General features: G+C 38.1%; 1 protein-coding gene across 1 annotated transcript in view; it reads right to left on the bottom strand.

Annotated features, from left to right (window-relative positions):
* Positions 1–1,535: 1,535 nt before the first annotated feature.
* Positions 1,536–16,745, bottom strand: part of LOC103524210 — a 47,333-nt gene continuing 32,123 nt past the window's right edge. Inside the window, exons 2-6 of the mRNA XM_026833295.1 lie at positions 13,209–13,437; positions 4,565–4,690; positions 3,301–3,402; positions 2,375–2,621; positions 1,536–1,887 (exon numbers count right to left, since the gene is read on the bottom strand). Of these exons, the coding sequence (XP_026689096.1) occupies positions 1,847–1,887; positions 2,375–2,621; positions 3,301–3,402; positions 4,565–4,690; positions 13,209–13,412 (720 nt within the window). The 5' untranslated portion in view covers positions 13,413–13,437 and the 3' untranslated portion in view covers positions 1,536–1,846. The remainder of the gene's footprint in view (positions 1,888–2,374; positions 2,622–3,300; positions 3,403–4,564; positions 4,691–13,208; positions 13,438–16,745) is intronic.

Below are 16,745 nucleotides of genomic sequence, written 5' to 3'. Positions count from 1 at the left end.
CAAACGTTTTAACTCGTAGTTCCTGGAGCAAGGAGCAAGTGTTTTGTTTAGACTGTCATCTTAGAACGAGATGGCCCAATATGCTAACAGTTTTTTATTTTATTTATTTACACACTAAGCAACAAGGCTAATGTGTGTGGCTAACAGTTATAAAGAGAGATAGCTGATCGAAGGAAGTAGATTTCAAATTTTAACTTCATCATTTTATCTGTTACACGACCTTGAGTCTTGAATGCTTAGAGCTCACAATCTGATTTTGAAACACACGAAGGTAACTTGATTGGCTTTTTAGTCCTAGGAGGTCCCATGAGGGTTCATCTTCTGAGTAAAGTTAAGAGCTCACTTCAATTCTTCTTCTTATGGTACCTACGGTGTCTTTTGTACAGTTGGCGAATTAAATCTTGGGATCTGCAACCTTGAATAATGCAAATAGCGAGACTTTGTTTCGACAATAAAGTGACGTTAAATTGATTTAAAATAATAGTAATCCTACCTGAATATTAACCGCAGAGAGACTCATCGTTCTTTGCTTGGGCGGAGAGGTGGGTGTCAGGTCGGTCTTCGGTGTATTCATTGGCACGGCAGGAGGTAACTTGGCTCTCGTGTAGAGAGGGGACGGTATTTTGGAGGGTATAGATGGTACCCCCCTCGTGCTACTCCCGATGGAAGATACAGGGGATTTCTTCTGGTTCTGTTCTAACACCTGGGTGGCCCACTCATCGATCCAGTCTTTGGATTCTGGACTGTCATCACCACCTGGATGTTTCTCATCCACGTAATCCTGGGAAATGAAATAGGATAAGATGGAGTTTATTTATTTATTAAGATCAAACCTTGTACAGGATGGATTACTCAAAAGACAACAGGTGGTGGTCGGTTAAGAAATGAAGTTTATCTTATTTATATTGACAGAATAAAAGACTTCTTTCAATATGTAAGTATAATACAGTGTATTATCATCAGAGTTATGAAAAAAAGCAGTTCTGAGAACTCTTGAACATATCACACCCCCATATTCGTGTCAGTCGAGGTGTGAATTTGAATTAAGTGTAAATAGTGGCTCTATTAGGATAAAATATTAAGTAAAATCGAGATAAATATCTGAGCTTAACGTTACTTCTTGTATCTGGAAAACCCCGAGGAGCAGATTAACTTAGTATATTTCGTATATTCGTAAGATATCGACTACTTCTTACCTTGAACTTGTGTTCAGTAGTCGTCGTAATACCAAAGGTCTTATCTATACTCAGTCTGGCATTGATGACTTCATGACTATCTTGATCTATTGTGTAGGTGCCTCCGTCACTTTTGTCTTCGTCTTCGTTGTCATTGAGTTTGCTCTTTTTATTTTATTTATTTACACACTAAGCAACAAGGCTAATGTGTGTGGCTAACAGTTATAAAGAGAGATAGCTGATCGAAGGAAGTAAATTTCAAATTTTAACTTCATCATTTTATCTGTTACACGACCTCGAGTCTTGAATACTTAGAGCTCACAATCTGATTTTGAAACACACGAAGGTAATAGTACTAAATGGGTTAACTAGACTTGATAAGCCTCGGCCGATTTAACTGTAAAGGTTACATTTTTCCACGATGTTTAAGAGGAAACAACGCGTAGATTTCAACTAACCAGTATATCTGTTCCACCACGTTTTTCGAATATAATTATAGAAGGCACGTCTCTGCATGGCCCAAGCTTAATTCAATTACTTTAAAGTTTAAAGGATACTAATTGAATTGAACTAAAACTTTGCGTCAGTGTAGAGTACTGTAAAGATGAAGTCCGTTTCAAGTGTGGATGAAATTACTCCAAATTATTCAAAGTTCAAACTTGAGAATGGTTTCATTCAAATTCTTCACAGTCAAATATGGCTTCGTCCATAACTGAAACAAAGAAGAGGGGAAAATATGATTTTAACTCATTGTGATTTTTTTGGAGAGGTTTCATAGAGGGACTCCAGATTGTAACAATGGTCTTATCCTCCAGAGCTCAAAGAGATTAATAGAAAGAAGATAGATGCAATAAAAGAAAGCCAACCGTTCCGAGAACGAACGTTTCTGTTTAGGATAAAATTCGCCCCGAGTGGGAATCAATTCGTGACCTAGTGCTTTCAAGATATACCCTGTAAGCGCTAGGTCACGGGTTCATTTCCTTCCGGGGCGGATTTTATCTGAAACAGATAAGATTCGTTCTAGGAACGGCTGGCTTCCTCCCTTTCTCTCTTCGATTTTGGGACGATAAGACCTCCGTTATCACAATCCCTCTATCAAAACTCTTAATTCTTCTTCTACTTAACCTTTTCCCGTTCAAACGGGGTCCGTATCTTAATAAATAAAAATATCAAAACTCTTAATAAATGAAAATATTTACCTCTGAGGGCGCTCTCGATTTTCTTCAAATTGCAAAGTGTAGCCGTCAGCTGTCTGGACGGACTTTTCACGGGAGAATTATTGAGGGAATCCGCCAGGTCGAGTTTTTCAATTTCATTGCTCAGGAGGCCATGCTTGACATTTTCCTCCGAGTAAAGAACGCGTAGCTTGCGTAGGAAGTGAGAAGAGTTGGCCTTGAGCTTACAAGACATCGAGGCGATGGCTGTGATCACCATCGAGTCTACACCCTGCGAGGAAGATAGATGAGAAAAAACACATTCGAGCGTAGGAAGTGAGAAGAGTTGGCCTTGAGCTTACAAGACATCGAGGCGATGGCTGTGATCACCATCGAGTCTACACCCTGCGAGGAACATAGATGAGAAAAAACACATTAGAATATATGTAGAATAAAGAATGAGACTGAAAAGTTCCTTTACTCCCGCAGTCTAAGTGCATGTAAAGAAACTTTTCCAGTTCCTATTTGGATGGTGGAAAAAAAAAGGTTTAACATTTGAAATGAGTCTAAAATAGTATTACGTTAGAATAAAGAATGAGACTGAAAAGTTCCTTTACTCCCGCAGTCTAAGTGCATGTAAAGAAACTTTTCCAGTTCCTATTTGGATGGTGGGAAAAAAAAGGTTAACATTTGAAATGAGTCTAAAATAGTATTACGTCCGTTAATTTTACTCGAGAAAAATGGTAGTTTTATAGAAAAAATTACCTTCAACATAGAGGTACACATTCGATCAATGTTCGGAAGGAAAAAATTTGCATCATAGCTACCTTCACCTACGACATAGACGATATAAGTAGGGCCATCGGCTGTTTAAGCCTTATGTCACTGCGACCTAATTGGATCTTTTGTCGCTAATCTACGACACACATCATGAAAAAGAGTGTGTAAAAAGAGAAATTTTATTTACTAACCTCTATTTTAGTAGGTTTAAGCTTGACATTGGAAGAGGAGGAGTTGGTACCTAAACTACACAGTGAGGTCCTGCTACCTCTGGGTGTTGTCTCCAAGGAGGTCTGAAATGAAAAATCAAGTTATAATGATGAGAAAAATTCAGAGCAGTAATGAAATTGAATAACGATTCACAAGTGTGCTTACTGGAACTTGGTCAACTTGGCCGTGCGCTGAGATTTTGAATCAAGCGTGCCGGGAGGCGCGAACTTGAGTTCGAAGGCCCCGGTCTATGATAAAATACTAGAATACATGAGCAATCTATTAAAGAATGGTCCAATCATACATCCCTATCCCTCTAAAAAACTGAAATATGATCCATTCGACATCTCATTCGCTGACTGGACCTATCGTCTAAGAACCTTTGATAAAAACGGAAGATCAATAGGCTAACAAACTAACAGACTATCTTGACAAGGTTAATAATTCATTATTTAATCCAACTTTTAATCCATAAGCTAGCCAGGAATTCTGTACTACGTTGTCAAACGCAGAGAGAGAAGCATGCGATAAAATATTGTACATTATCAAATTGCACGCTAAACACATGGGCGTGGGTTCAATCCCGGATGGGGCATGAAATTTCATCGTCTCAGAAACATAATAGGGTTCCAAGGACCAAGGGCGATCAAAAGTGCCTCAAGCAATATTACTTATTGAAATCTCCCTCAGTTAACCTCAAGAATTAACCTTCCACTCCAGGATTAATGATTATTGAAATGACAAACTTGCATGGTAAAAATGGCATTGGTTCGTTTGAGCTTTAATTTTACATTGCAGGTGAGGGTGTGGTCAAAGATCTTGTAATTAAGAGGTCGAGGGTTCATTGCCATGAAACGGTCCCGTGGTAAGTTCGAGGCTATATGGACTTGTGACATAATTACACGAATAATTGAGCACGGTTGTGTTTACCTTAATTAATGTATTAAAAAACCGCGAACACAATTGAAATGAAATAACAATTCAAAGCACTGAAGTTAAGCAGTGTTGAGCGTGATGTGTACCTGGATGGGTGACCTACTAGACACGCATCCCTTGCTGGTTCAAAGGGCACACAATTTTCACTTGTAGTTTGATTGGAAAGAAACTCTAGATTAAAAAAATAACTAGGTCCCCCACCCAAATTTACACCCATTTCCCCCTCTTTTTCTGAGCGAGGTCTACAGATTGCTGAACTTGTACGGGATGGGCATGCTACGACACAGACCACACGAGTCTAAAAACTACCATACCTGTAGAGGGTTTGATTAACTCAACATGTTGCGTGTCATCTTCGGGATCACTGGAGAAATAGCCTTCTGAATGATTCTCAGGGGGTTTAGTGATGCCGTTTGATTCGTTATACTTATTTATCTGAAAGCAAAGGAAATTTTCATATTAAATTGGGGGTCTGAAAGGGCCCAAGGGGCCCCGTGAGTCACGGGTACTGCAGTTCACTAAATTAGTATAGTATTTATTCTACGCACTTATGTTTAGTGTCCTATCTTTTCCAGACATGCATACTAAATATTAACAACATATATACCGAGAGTAATATTATAATGCTTGCGTTGGGTTCCTCTCCTCGCGTGTCAAGTTACCTAAATATTGTTATCTAAAAAAACAACTGATTGGTAGAGAATGTAAAGATAACCACACATCAGGTGTCTATCAGTTGAGCTCAATATAATTTGAAATGGTACTAACTTGGTACTACTAAGTCAATATGCATGTAAAGTAGCGAGGCAATCAACTAATCAGACATACACGCAAGCCATAATCAAAAACACATAATGCGTTAACATGGCTCTATATGTAGACAAGTAAAAGATAATGGCAAAACCATAATGACTAGTGTTGATCAGTTCCTATAATGTCATGTCATAATCAGCACCGGAAATATTTACTCGAGACAAAAATGTGAAAGGCAGCTTGATTGTGGGTAGGTGTGATAAGTTGATAACGGAGAATCAACGGGTTCTCATTATATTTTGCTGTATACGGGTCCTTCAGTGCCCTCTTTGGTATAACAAGGATAAGTTAATAAAGATGTGAGGGGAATTCTGGAAAGGAATAGTGAGATATTGATTGAGTTTAAACCCGGTGATTTTAAATTAAACAGTTCGCACATTTATACGTCCCGAATAAGTTCCGTCTCTGTACCGTCTACGTTGTTTCTTAAAGGCATATTAAGCATGTTTCCGACCCGAGTCAGAAGTATGCTTTTATAAAACAAGCTAGTTGGGACGGAGACGAAACATATTCGGTACGGCGACAGAACTTATACAGGACGGAGACGGAACTTATACAGGACGGAGACGGAACTTATACGGGACGGAGACGGAACTTATACGGGACGGAGACGGAACTTATTCGGGATGGAGACGAAACGTATTCGGGACGGAGGCGGAACGTATTCGGGACGGAGACGGAACGTATTCGGGATAGAGACGGAACTTGTTCGGGACGGAGACGAAATGTATTCGGGATGGAGACGAAACTTATTCGGGACGTACAAGTGTACGCGTTGCTATCTGTAACTGTAAACTTGTTTGCCTGTTTAGTTCGTTTGTTACACGATGACCATTTATTTTGTACCAGTTTGTGGAATCTTAGTCAGATTTACATTTCATGGAATCAAGAACTACTTAGTTATCCACCTATAAAACATAATCCAATTCCAACAGTATTCATATTTAGGGTAGCACAATAAAAACATGATTAGGGATAACACATTCTCGTAATAGAAAGGCATACTGAGTTACTGACTTAGTTATCATATCATTGAACTGGTTACTGGTATGTAGCATGCTAATGGGTGTTCTATTCTAAAAGCAGTCATCTGTATACACACATGCGTGTGCCTGGTAGCATAGCATAGTTTCGTTGAAGCCGGATTAAGGTACGGTCCACTGCTTACTGTGTTAAGTTTTGCAGTTTTACGGAAAAAAGTTTCGTAAAGCAATCATTGAACTGGTTACTGGTATGTAGCATGCTAATGGGTGTTCTATTCTAAAAGCAGTCATCTGTATACACACATGCGTGTGCCTGACACACATGCGTGTGCCTGGTAGCATAGCATAGTTTCATTGAAGCCGGATTAAGGTACGGTCCACTGCTTACTGTGTTAAGTTTTGCAGTTTTACGGAAAAAAGTTTCGTAAAATCCGGTAGTAGGTATTTATTATCTACCCCACTTTGTGCTAAATGGGACGGACCCCACAGCCCGGGGAGAATTTAAGGGCCAGTTGTGTGTGTTAAAAACAGAGGAAAGGGACATTTCGAGGGGACCCCTGTCTAAAATTTGGAGTATTCACCCCTTGCCTCTCGTTAATCCATCACTATTGATCTACAGGGGGCTTCCAGGCGATACCTTGTGGGACGGCTCCGAAAAAGTTCATACGCCACCGAGGGACGGATCAGGACTCTGAATAACGGCATTTCTCACCTTTCAAACATGGAGACCAGATATTGTTTCTGAGCGTCCAAGGGGATTTTAAACCCCCAATCATCCCCTCACTGTGAGATGGGTATTACATACATATACCTACGAGGAAAATCGACAACCTAAAACGAAGTTTTCTTTTTACAAAATTTTAGCGAATTTGACCGAAAGCCAAACGGAGAAGACTGCAAATCCTCCATCTCAATGTGAATCTGTGATGCGATGGTCGGATAGTTGGCTGGTTATCGACCTGATGATTTCCCAAGATTGACTATGACTGTTGGTTTCCTACAGTCAGATACAGATAAGAAGCTGTTACTTTCACTGAGCAAACATCATCATCGTGATGGAACACGAAATCAGTCAACAGTTCAGTAATCATTGCGCGGTCAGACCTAGTGGTGTCAGAACCTGGAGGTCAGGGGTTCATTGATTGGGAGGAATCAAACCGGCCATTTGAGGACCTTAAAGGTGCGTCCAAACATAGTCGACCGGTCGGCGGCCGTCGATTCGACATCGATCGACGGGCGGTCGACAATGTGAGGAGTTGAGGACACACCTTAAGAGCAACCTTTTTGTTATCACTTCGGTATTTTACAGTTCAAGTTATGAGGTTAGAATTGAAGAATTAGCTGATTAAGTTAAAGGCTTCAACATTTGGATAACATTATTTTAATCCTTTCTATTAAACCAAATCGTGTGGGTGTCCAATTGAACATGAATAGGTACATATTTTTGATAATACATACCTCCAAACTATTTGGTAAGTACCTAGATGTATAAGTACAAAATATTTCTATTCAGCCTTCTTTCACATCTACGGCACTGTTTAATTTTTGCACTTTGTAAGAGCGATGCTCCGAGGTTCATTGTAACCTATAAGAATAGCATTGGATTGGTATCATAATGGATAATGGAACGATACTCTTGTAGTAAGTTACAGGCTAGTGGCCACAGTATCACGGTTTTCATTGCTCAAAATGAGTTGAAAGGATTCTCGACTCTTTTAACCGGCCCTGGTTAGTTCTGATGAATGATTTTACATTTCAATTGTTGTGTAACGAACGTTGAGGAGGTACCATCGACCATCGAGCATCTTACTGTGGTTATTCACTGCTTCTACCTACTAGCATGTAAGATGTTAAACTTAGCTCCTACCTCTACCTATCATGCCAGAATGACTGTACCTACGTGCATAGAATAGAATGAAATGTGTTTGAACCTATGAATGAACTTCTCACAAGCGAACTCCCAAGTGAAGAATGTTAGTTAGAGTACAAATCAGCAAGAACTGTTGATCGACGTCAGTACACTGTACAGAGCTATTATTTCTGATTGCTACACACACTTGTGGTATAAGTTCCTTAATTTCTTGAAGGAAAAATAAACCTTAGGTATCTTATCTCTAGCATGTAAGATGTTAAACTTAGCTCCTACCTCTACCTATCATGCCAGAATGACTGTACCTACGTGCATAGAATAGAATGAAATGTGTCTGAACCTATGAATGAACTTCTCACAAGCGAACTCCCAAGTGAAGAATGTTAGAGTACAAATCAGCAAGAACTGTTGATCGACGTCAGTACACTGTGGACTATTACAGAGCTAATATTATTTCGGATTGCTACACACACTTGTGGTATAAGTTCCTTAATTTCTTGAAGGAAAAATAAACCTCAGCAATAAATGGTTGTAAGTTGTAAGAGTGTTTTCGTATGTGGTTCATAACAAATACATATCTCATACCATGCCCAAGTGGCAACTTGAACTACTTTTGTTTGGCCTTAATCCTTCTGAACTTTGTTTTAAACGTCTTGCACAGAAACACCAACCTATCAAGGCTAAAGGAACAATATTAATAATAATACATTATGGATAAAGTGCTGATTATGATTATCTACAGAGAAAGGAATTTCAAGTGTCGATTTTGTCATAAAAAGACTCATGCGCAAATGAAGGTTGATTTATTTCCATAAATAATGAGCAAAACATGTTTTTCTCCAATACATTTAGATCTTTGTTTGGCCTTAATCCTTCTGAACTTTGTTTTAAACGTCTTGCACAGAAACACCAACCTATCAAGGCTAAAGGAACAATATTAATAGTAATACATTATGGATAAAGTGCTGATTATGATTATCTACAGAGAAAGGAATTTCAAGAGTGTCGATTTTGTCATAAAAAGACTCATGCGCAAATGAAGGTTAATTTATTTCCATAAATAATGAGCAAAACATGTTTTTCTCCAATACATTTCGATAAGCAGACAGGTATGTTTTCCAACAAGAATATTGATGATAGATCAGTAGATCACATGACATTTTCTACAACCTAACCCTTTACGGTGGTATTTTCTACAGCTCAAATTATACTCGTATTTGTGCTAGGAAAATGGCCTAATAGCAAATAGGCAATGTTCCGACATTTGTTAACAACAAAATAATATTTAATACTTGAATTCTCAAACATGTGAGAATAAAATTTAATAGATAGGTACCTCGTCTGGAATTGAACTCGGGCCCTCTTGTTTACTATTGAACTCGCACCCTCCTGTTTACTAGCGTATTGACCACTACGCTACGCATTAACACTACAGGAACGAAAAAGATGGAGACGGAAAGTGGATTTTTAGTGGATGAGCCAAAAGTACAATGCTGCACACAAATCAAGTTGACATAATGGAATGGTGTACAGATACAACTACCCTGCTTTGAAACTTCAAAAGTCAGGGTTGAGAGTTGGGTGTGTTATCATTATGTAGCATATTATGTACGTGTCCATAGAAAATCTACACACCCCATACAAATCCCTTGAGTCCCCTAATGTTAGTCCTGGCACTTACAACATCTACCTTAACTACAGCACCTGTTTCCGCTGGGAACTCACTCATTCAGAACAAAACAGTCAACAAAAGAATGAATAGGGACGTAACAACTGGTTATCTACTGTTATCTACTGTTGTAAAACGATAGAACATAGCAAAGACTAGAATACAAATACACAGGCAGGTATCAAATTTATCTCATTTTACTACTTCCATTGACTATGCCACCCTCTATTGTAGTACAGAGGCGAAGGTAGGAATTGATTGCAGTAATTTTCCATCGTGTGAGTCTTTGTTTTACGTGGCAATAGCTACACGTCTCTATTAGAATTTATCGACACCTAGACCTGGGAAGATAACTCATTCCAATATATTCGCCCACAAGCTCATTAGCTCATCTTGCATACCTGAGTCATGAAACCTTCTGGCCTTCAAGCCAGGGAATGTGAGAAAAAGTATACAACTATTGATGGGTTGGATAGCAAGATATGCACCTAATTTTATTACTTTTTTGCAAAACAACAAGTACCGAAGGTTTTTACCAAGGGACATGAATACATGATCAATAATTTGCATATCTATGTACATATCTACATCATACCTACGTATGTAAGTAAATATGTCTGGGTAAGTACCTACTGGGAATACTTATTTCGAGCATCATAAAAGTGACTATAAAAAATACTGTAGGTACTACATCGGAATTTGTCTCAACTATGACACTAACCAACTCAATGGAAAATGATGGTTATGGTTATACATACGAGTATTACATATGGACTATCCATTAGAAAAGATTGGTATTTTACATATTTATGTATATGATTATTTGACTTTGCCTAATGTTTCTCTCCGTCCACCACAGTTAAAGCAAGAGGAACATGATTCTCTTTTCGTTGGTAAAGTCAACGCTGCTCCCCCAATAAGTTTAGTACCACAGGAGCACACCACTATAAAATCTTTATCACCGTTTGGCACTCGTGGCTATGCACCGATCTACATACCTATGTTCACATGAACAAGACGAGTCAACTTTCTACAGTTTCTAGCCAAGATCCCTCCCAGTTCGACACAGAAACTACAAAAGAATTATGTAACGGTAATCAAAGAGTATTGACAGTGACGATCTACTGGGTGACATGGGATAGGTTTCAGTCTGATGTTAAGTCCTTCCAACTTGGTCTTACAACCGTCTTTTGACAGAGCCTGATGGTTAAACGCTACGATTTGGCTGCATAATTTCCTTCCAACTGGGTCTTACAATCATTTTTTGACAGATCATACGTGCGAACCTGTGAACGGTATAAGTTTACGGGTAGTAGAAGTGTACTGCAAGTTTAGGGTCAGATTCAGATCAGACATGTCTGCGCGAAACCGTACACACGTTGGATCTGTAAAGATCTGCAGACACATCGTAGCGTGTTTACCAGGCTTAGTTTTCTCCATCTCCATAGCTCAATATCCACTATCAAGAACTATCTAGTGACTTAACCAGGTTACACTGGTTACAGATATTCTACCCAAGTCCACACCCTGTACGGTTGAGGTTTTAACAATTTGGTGGCACGCATTAACAACTGACAACTGTTATGACAAATAAACAGACTTAGTAAGTTGGTAACCTCTTACGGAGCAGGGACAATGTCACGAGGGACCTAGATTCTAGCTTTCAGTGTCCCCGTTCAAGTATGGATTGTGCGGAAATTCCTACACGTAATTATACGTATATTATCAGACCCCACGAAGCAGGTAGACAGACTATTTGGTAACTAACGGTTTTATCCCATTTATCCCATAGTTTTGACCAGTTTTACAAACAAGACTGCAATCTGTGTTCTGTCTATTATGGAATTCCTACACGTAATTATACGTATATTATCAGACCCCACGAAGCAGGTAGACAGACTATTTGGTAACTAACGGTTTTATCCCATTTATACCATAGTTTTGACCAGTTTTACAAACAAGACTGCAATCTGTGTTCTGTCTATTATGGGATTACTAAAGGGCTCCAGAAGCAAAATTTATATCAGAGACTCCTTCCCGTCGATTATAATACTATCCTACAAATTTCACTTGTCTAATCGGATGGAGGATTCAAAAGATTTTCAACTTAAAGATGCACATAAGTAAAGTTTTCATATCACATTGGGAATCTAAAGAAAGAAAGAAAGAAAGAAAGAAAGTTCAATGTAGGTATGTACCTAAAATAAATATCAAAGTTGGAAATGAAAATGCATTTCTTTTCAATAGGAATAGGAGCTGTTAACAAAAAGAGCTTAATTTGCAGTTTAAACTTCAAGAAATGAAGAAAACAGGCGACTCCGTCGTTGAAAAAACTAACTCCATTTTCCAACAAAAATCTAGATGTCAATATGATTTTCATTCGTCCGTTCTTTTGACAATGACCCAGCCCTAACCTTGGCTCACATACATATTTAAAATCTAAATTATCTTCATTTTCCTAAAAAACGAACTCGTTTCTTTTCCAAATTACGTTACCATTACCACGCTACTTGCTTTAAACTAAATAATTTTTTTGGCACCATTACAAAAATATGCAACAATGCTCAATGTATCTTTTCTTCAGTTGTTGAGGGAAAAAGATCTTTACTAAATTGTGTTATGTACTTCAGATCCCCGAGAGGTCCTTTTTGCAAAGCGAGTTTTTTTTACATTAGCAGGGTACCTAGGTATTTATAATGAAGATAATAATGCATATTTTTTGATGGATTACTTAATTTTGATTTTTTCCTACAATAATAAGGCTAATAGGATAATTGGTAACTGGATTGCCGAAATCGGGCTGAGAGGTAGAACTGGTTATTAGTATAATTTTAAATGCACATGTACCTACTTAGCCAACTTACCAGTGAAAAATTAAAAACATCCTTCCTAATATGACAGACATGAAACCATATGCGTGATATGCGTTATGAACAGGAGTTAGAGAAGTAGGTCGGTACCTACATTGAGAGTACAGAATATTGAGTGTTGAGCTGTTAAGGACTTAAGGGAGTGAGAAAAAGGGGGAAAGAAGCGGGAAATATGACATTAAAGTTCAGAAAACAGAGATAACATTCAACACGGTGAATCTAACGAGGAAATAAAAATTCAATGCAATGTAAAAAATTCTCTAATTAATGTTGAGTGATATTATGAGAGAATGTTGAGGTTATCGGGGAGAAGTAAGTACATGACATTATCATAAATAGTTTAGTGCTGGCATGCTGATGTCGTAGCGTAAGAAGTAAATGCTCCACTGCTTGCATTGGTGTCACAGGCGATATGCTATTGAATTTTCTCGACGATCTTAAAAGAATTGTCTAGAATAGTCAAGAGTTTCATTAAAATTATTTTGGGTAGGGGCTATATTTTTCTAAAAATTAGATAAAATTATAATATTCTATCTACTTCTCCCAAAGTTATTCCATTTACCAACTTGGGAAATATTCACACGTAATAAGCTCGCTACACAGTGAAGTCCTATTTCCTGCGCGCTGGTACCCAGCGTCAAAATCTGAGTGCACTATCTCCTTATTGTGAGGTAAAACTTGAAAGTTACCTTGTTGTTATTTTCATCCACTGTGTAGCAGGCCTTATGAGGTAAAACTTAAAAGTTACCTTGTTATTATTTTCAGTACAGTACACATTGGCCACGGGAAGGGACAGATTTCTCATGTGTCTCTTGACGAACTTGTTGGGCCGACAGTTCGCGGGTGGCTGAGGAGGATCGAAAGACACCACGAAAGATGTGGCCGCTGGAACTATTGGGGGAGGCGTTGTATCCTCTTGGCTATCAAGCGTGGTTGACATCTTGACCACCATCAAGCTCTCAGTTTCATCTCCCCATCTGAAAACAAAGAAGTTGGATGTTGATTAGGCTTTCGACCCACCAAAGAAAATAGGATAAATTAAAAGTTATAATTTCAACTGCTATAATATAACAGAGTGCGAGTACATAGCTATAGAGTCATAGATAATTTAGTTTTAGCACTCATGCCTTATGTTGACGAGTGAAGTCATAATATGTAGAACGAAGACGGCGTTGTATCCTCTTGGCTATCAAGCGTGGTTGACATCTTGACCACCATCAAGCTCTCAGTTTCATCTCCCCATCTGAAAACAAAGAGTTAGGATGTTGATTAGGCTTTCGACCCACCAAAGAAAATAAGATAAATTAATTTGATAAAGTTATAATTTCAACTGCTATAACAGAGTGCGAGTACATAGCTATAGAGAGTATAGAGTCATAGATAATTTAGTTTTAGCAATCATGCTTTATGTATTATGTTGACGAGTGAAGTCATAATATGTAGAACGAAGACATATAGTGGTTGGACATCTTACATCATGGATTGGAAACATGAGAGATTTCAGTAACCGTTTGTTACTTTAGTATGGTACAAGATTCAATCATGTGTATTACCTATTTTCTATTCATTGTCATAACATTGAGAGAATCCTTACAAAGCAGAATATGGCAGGTCAAGCTACTAGTATTTGTTACGAGTAATAACAGGGCATTACACTTAGGCCTCAGTTTATCAATAGAAAACCGTTCACACGTAAATCCCACATTACAAAAACAACACTCTAGGTAACAAGAACAACATTTCTGTACCCGTATTAGTCATAAATTAAACGCTCTTATTTAACAGACTTGCACTTTTTCAAATGAACCGAATACGTAATCTGGTAAACAGACATCACTATTATAATGAAATTCCTGTTCTCGCTGAGAATATAAAAGACTCCTTGTTAGAGTGAAGTGTTGGAAACATATCCTGTTATGAGAAGACTTTAAATTTCCTATATGATCAGTATCATGGTCCCATTATCTACCAATCCAGAGAAATCAAGACATTAGTAAATAATACAAGATGAAAAAAATGGTATCTATACGTTTGGCAAAATCGTTAAAACGGGAGAGGATATAATATTTTGTTTAGATGTAGGCATAGAATTCATAGATAATGGTTTGGTTACCATTTGGTTATCTATAAAATTTGGTGCCTCACTAGGTTTTTGGTTCAGGTAGGTATAGACAGCTGTGTCAGTCGACAAATCCACAATGCCCCTCTAACGTCCATGTTATTTGCTTTAATTTTTGCAGCCTACAAAATCTGCAAACTTGCCAAGGATATCTATCATCAAAGATGCAGAACAAGACTGCTAGACATTCTCGTCACTTCCGCTATAAATATCAGGATTTTCTCATCATACACATTTACAGCTCGAAGACCCGAGCTGTTAGCTGTTACAGCTGTTTAATTATTCATACCAAGCTACCACAGGATAAACTATTGGTGCATCTCACAATGTCATGTCAAGTCTGGAAAACATCATCGTGTCTTTAAAGACTTTCGTATTTATCATGTTTACATTTGATGCTGATAGTTCATACACGAAGTGCGAGTTATTCATACTAGCCGTTGCTTCGCGCTAGATAAGAGGATAAGGCTACGACATCCCCTCATGATTGTTCTTCAAATTTCTGCGCTTACTCAGCCTGATAAAAAAGTATGAATCCAACTTTGATAAGAAGATTAAAACATATTATTGATAAATGGACGCTATGACTACTCATTTCTTTCCCATAATGTGTGTCATGCGCAGAAACCAAAACTCGTCGAGCATCGTCCCGATCCCCAAAAAAAATGCGTTGCGAAATCTGTCTATTTACTTGAACTCGAACGTCTAACCTTTCCAGATATCTCACATGAAGAAGACGTCACACTTGTGGATAAAGCTGGGGGTCAATCCGTAATCCATCATATCAGCAGGTTCTGTACCAATGCAACTCCCATTGAAGATCCATTAGGTTCTGCATCAGTGCTACAGCTGGTACACTAAAAATTCCAGGAACTACACACCCTATCACGAGTATGATCTTTAGCTAACTTTATCCCGTACGGATGTTTAGTAGATGAGATTTGCTGATACCAGGTCAATAAGGGTTGGTCTTTCGTCTTCCGGTTTACGTAGAATCTAGAACTTCACAAGATTATTCACATATAAATTATAAAATTGAAGCGGACGAAAATATTTACTTCGGTATCCCTACAATAGTTGTTGAGAGGTATCCGAGTATCCGCTATCAATCATTTTTGAACATCAATACACCCTGTTGAAACAATCAGATCTTCAAATCAATCTGAATCCAAATGACCTACACAAGTAGATACAGGACTGTATATTTACAAGGTTTCAATTATAATCGATTATTCTTACGGATATAAAACTAAACCGTATTACCCGATAGAATCAAATGATAAGCTGTGTTTAGGAGTTTCTGTGATCATTGTTTTCATCTGAGCATGAAAAGAATCGTCTTTCTTTACAATTACAACAAACGTGCTGTAGATGCAGTCAAAATTTAATTCCGTCTAGAAGTCTACTGATTTCGAATGTTATATGTTTCGAAATCAAAATTACTAGCCAAATTCCCGCTCTACCACATATTCTAATTAAACATATTTTACTAGATCTACAGCATAGAACTGCAAGAACAGCAAGAACTTCGGGAGTCTGCGAAGGCAACAGACTGCAAAAAACGTGCAGAAATGGACCAACATGGGGTTAACATAAGACTGTAGACTTGGCCCGTGTATAAAAAGAACATAGCTTGCTGATACTAGGTAATGAACTAATGACACACTGGGCACCAACAGGGTTAGTGACTGCAAGTTCAACACTTGGAGGTATTCTGGTAACACACTTCCTCAAGCCCTGAGGCTTTACAAGTTGTGAGATCTGGCCCCTTATTTTTATACCAACATTCCTAACGATTAGAAAGTGATCTATTACAAACATGTTTGCAGGTATACTCAAGGGTAAATAAAGCATTGCATCAAACTGAGATTGCAGAAAATAAACGAGTATTTTCTTATGTTGCTGATAGTACCTAACCAAAGATGGCGCTCAAACAGGGACTGGATTTTTAGGTAAATTTTTGCTAAGAAGAAAAGTTATCAGGGGTCAAAATCGAATAATTCTTTCAAGTACTAGATACTAGAACCCACCGCAAACATGAACTCTTTGAACCATGCCTTTTACAAATTTTCAATAAGAAAAATAAATTCAAATGAGAAAACTCATTATAATAATTTAGCAATGAGCTCTCATTACTTGAGCATTCAAGATGCTCATTTGATTAAT

This window comes from Diaphorina citri, unplaced genomic scaffold (genome assembly GCF_000475195.1).
Source record: "Diaphorina citri unplaced genomic scaffold, Diaci psyllid genome assembly version 1.1 scaffold88, whole genome shotgun sequence".
Lineage (NCBI taxonomy): Eukaryota > Metazoa > Arthropoda > Insecta > Hemiptera > Psyllidae > Diaphorina > Diaphorina citri.
The sequence above is the reverse complement of the archived record's forward strand: the minus strand, read 5'-3'. Positions and strand labels throughout refer to the sequence as shown.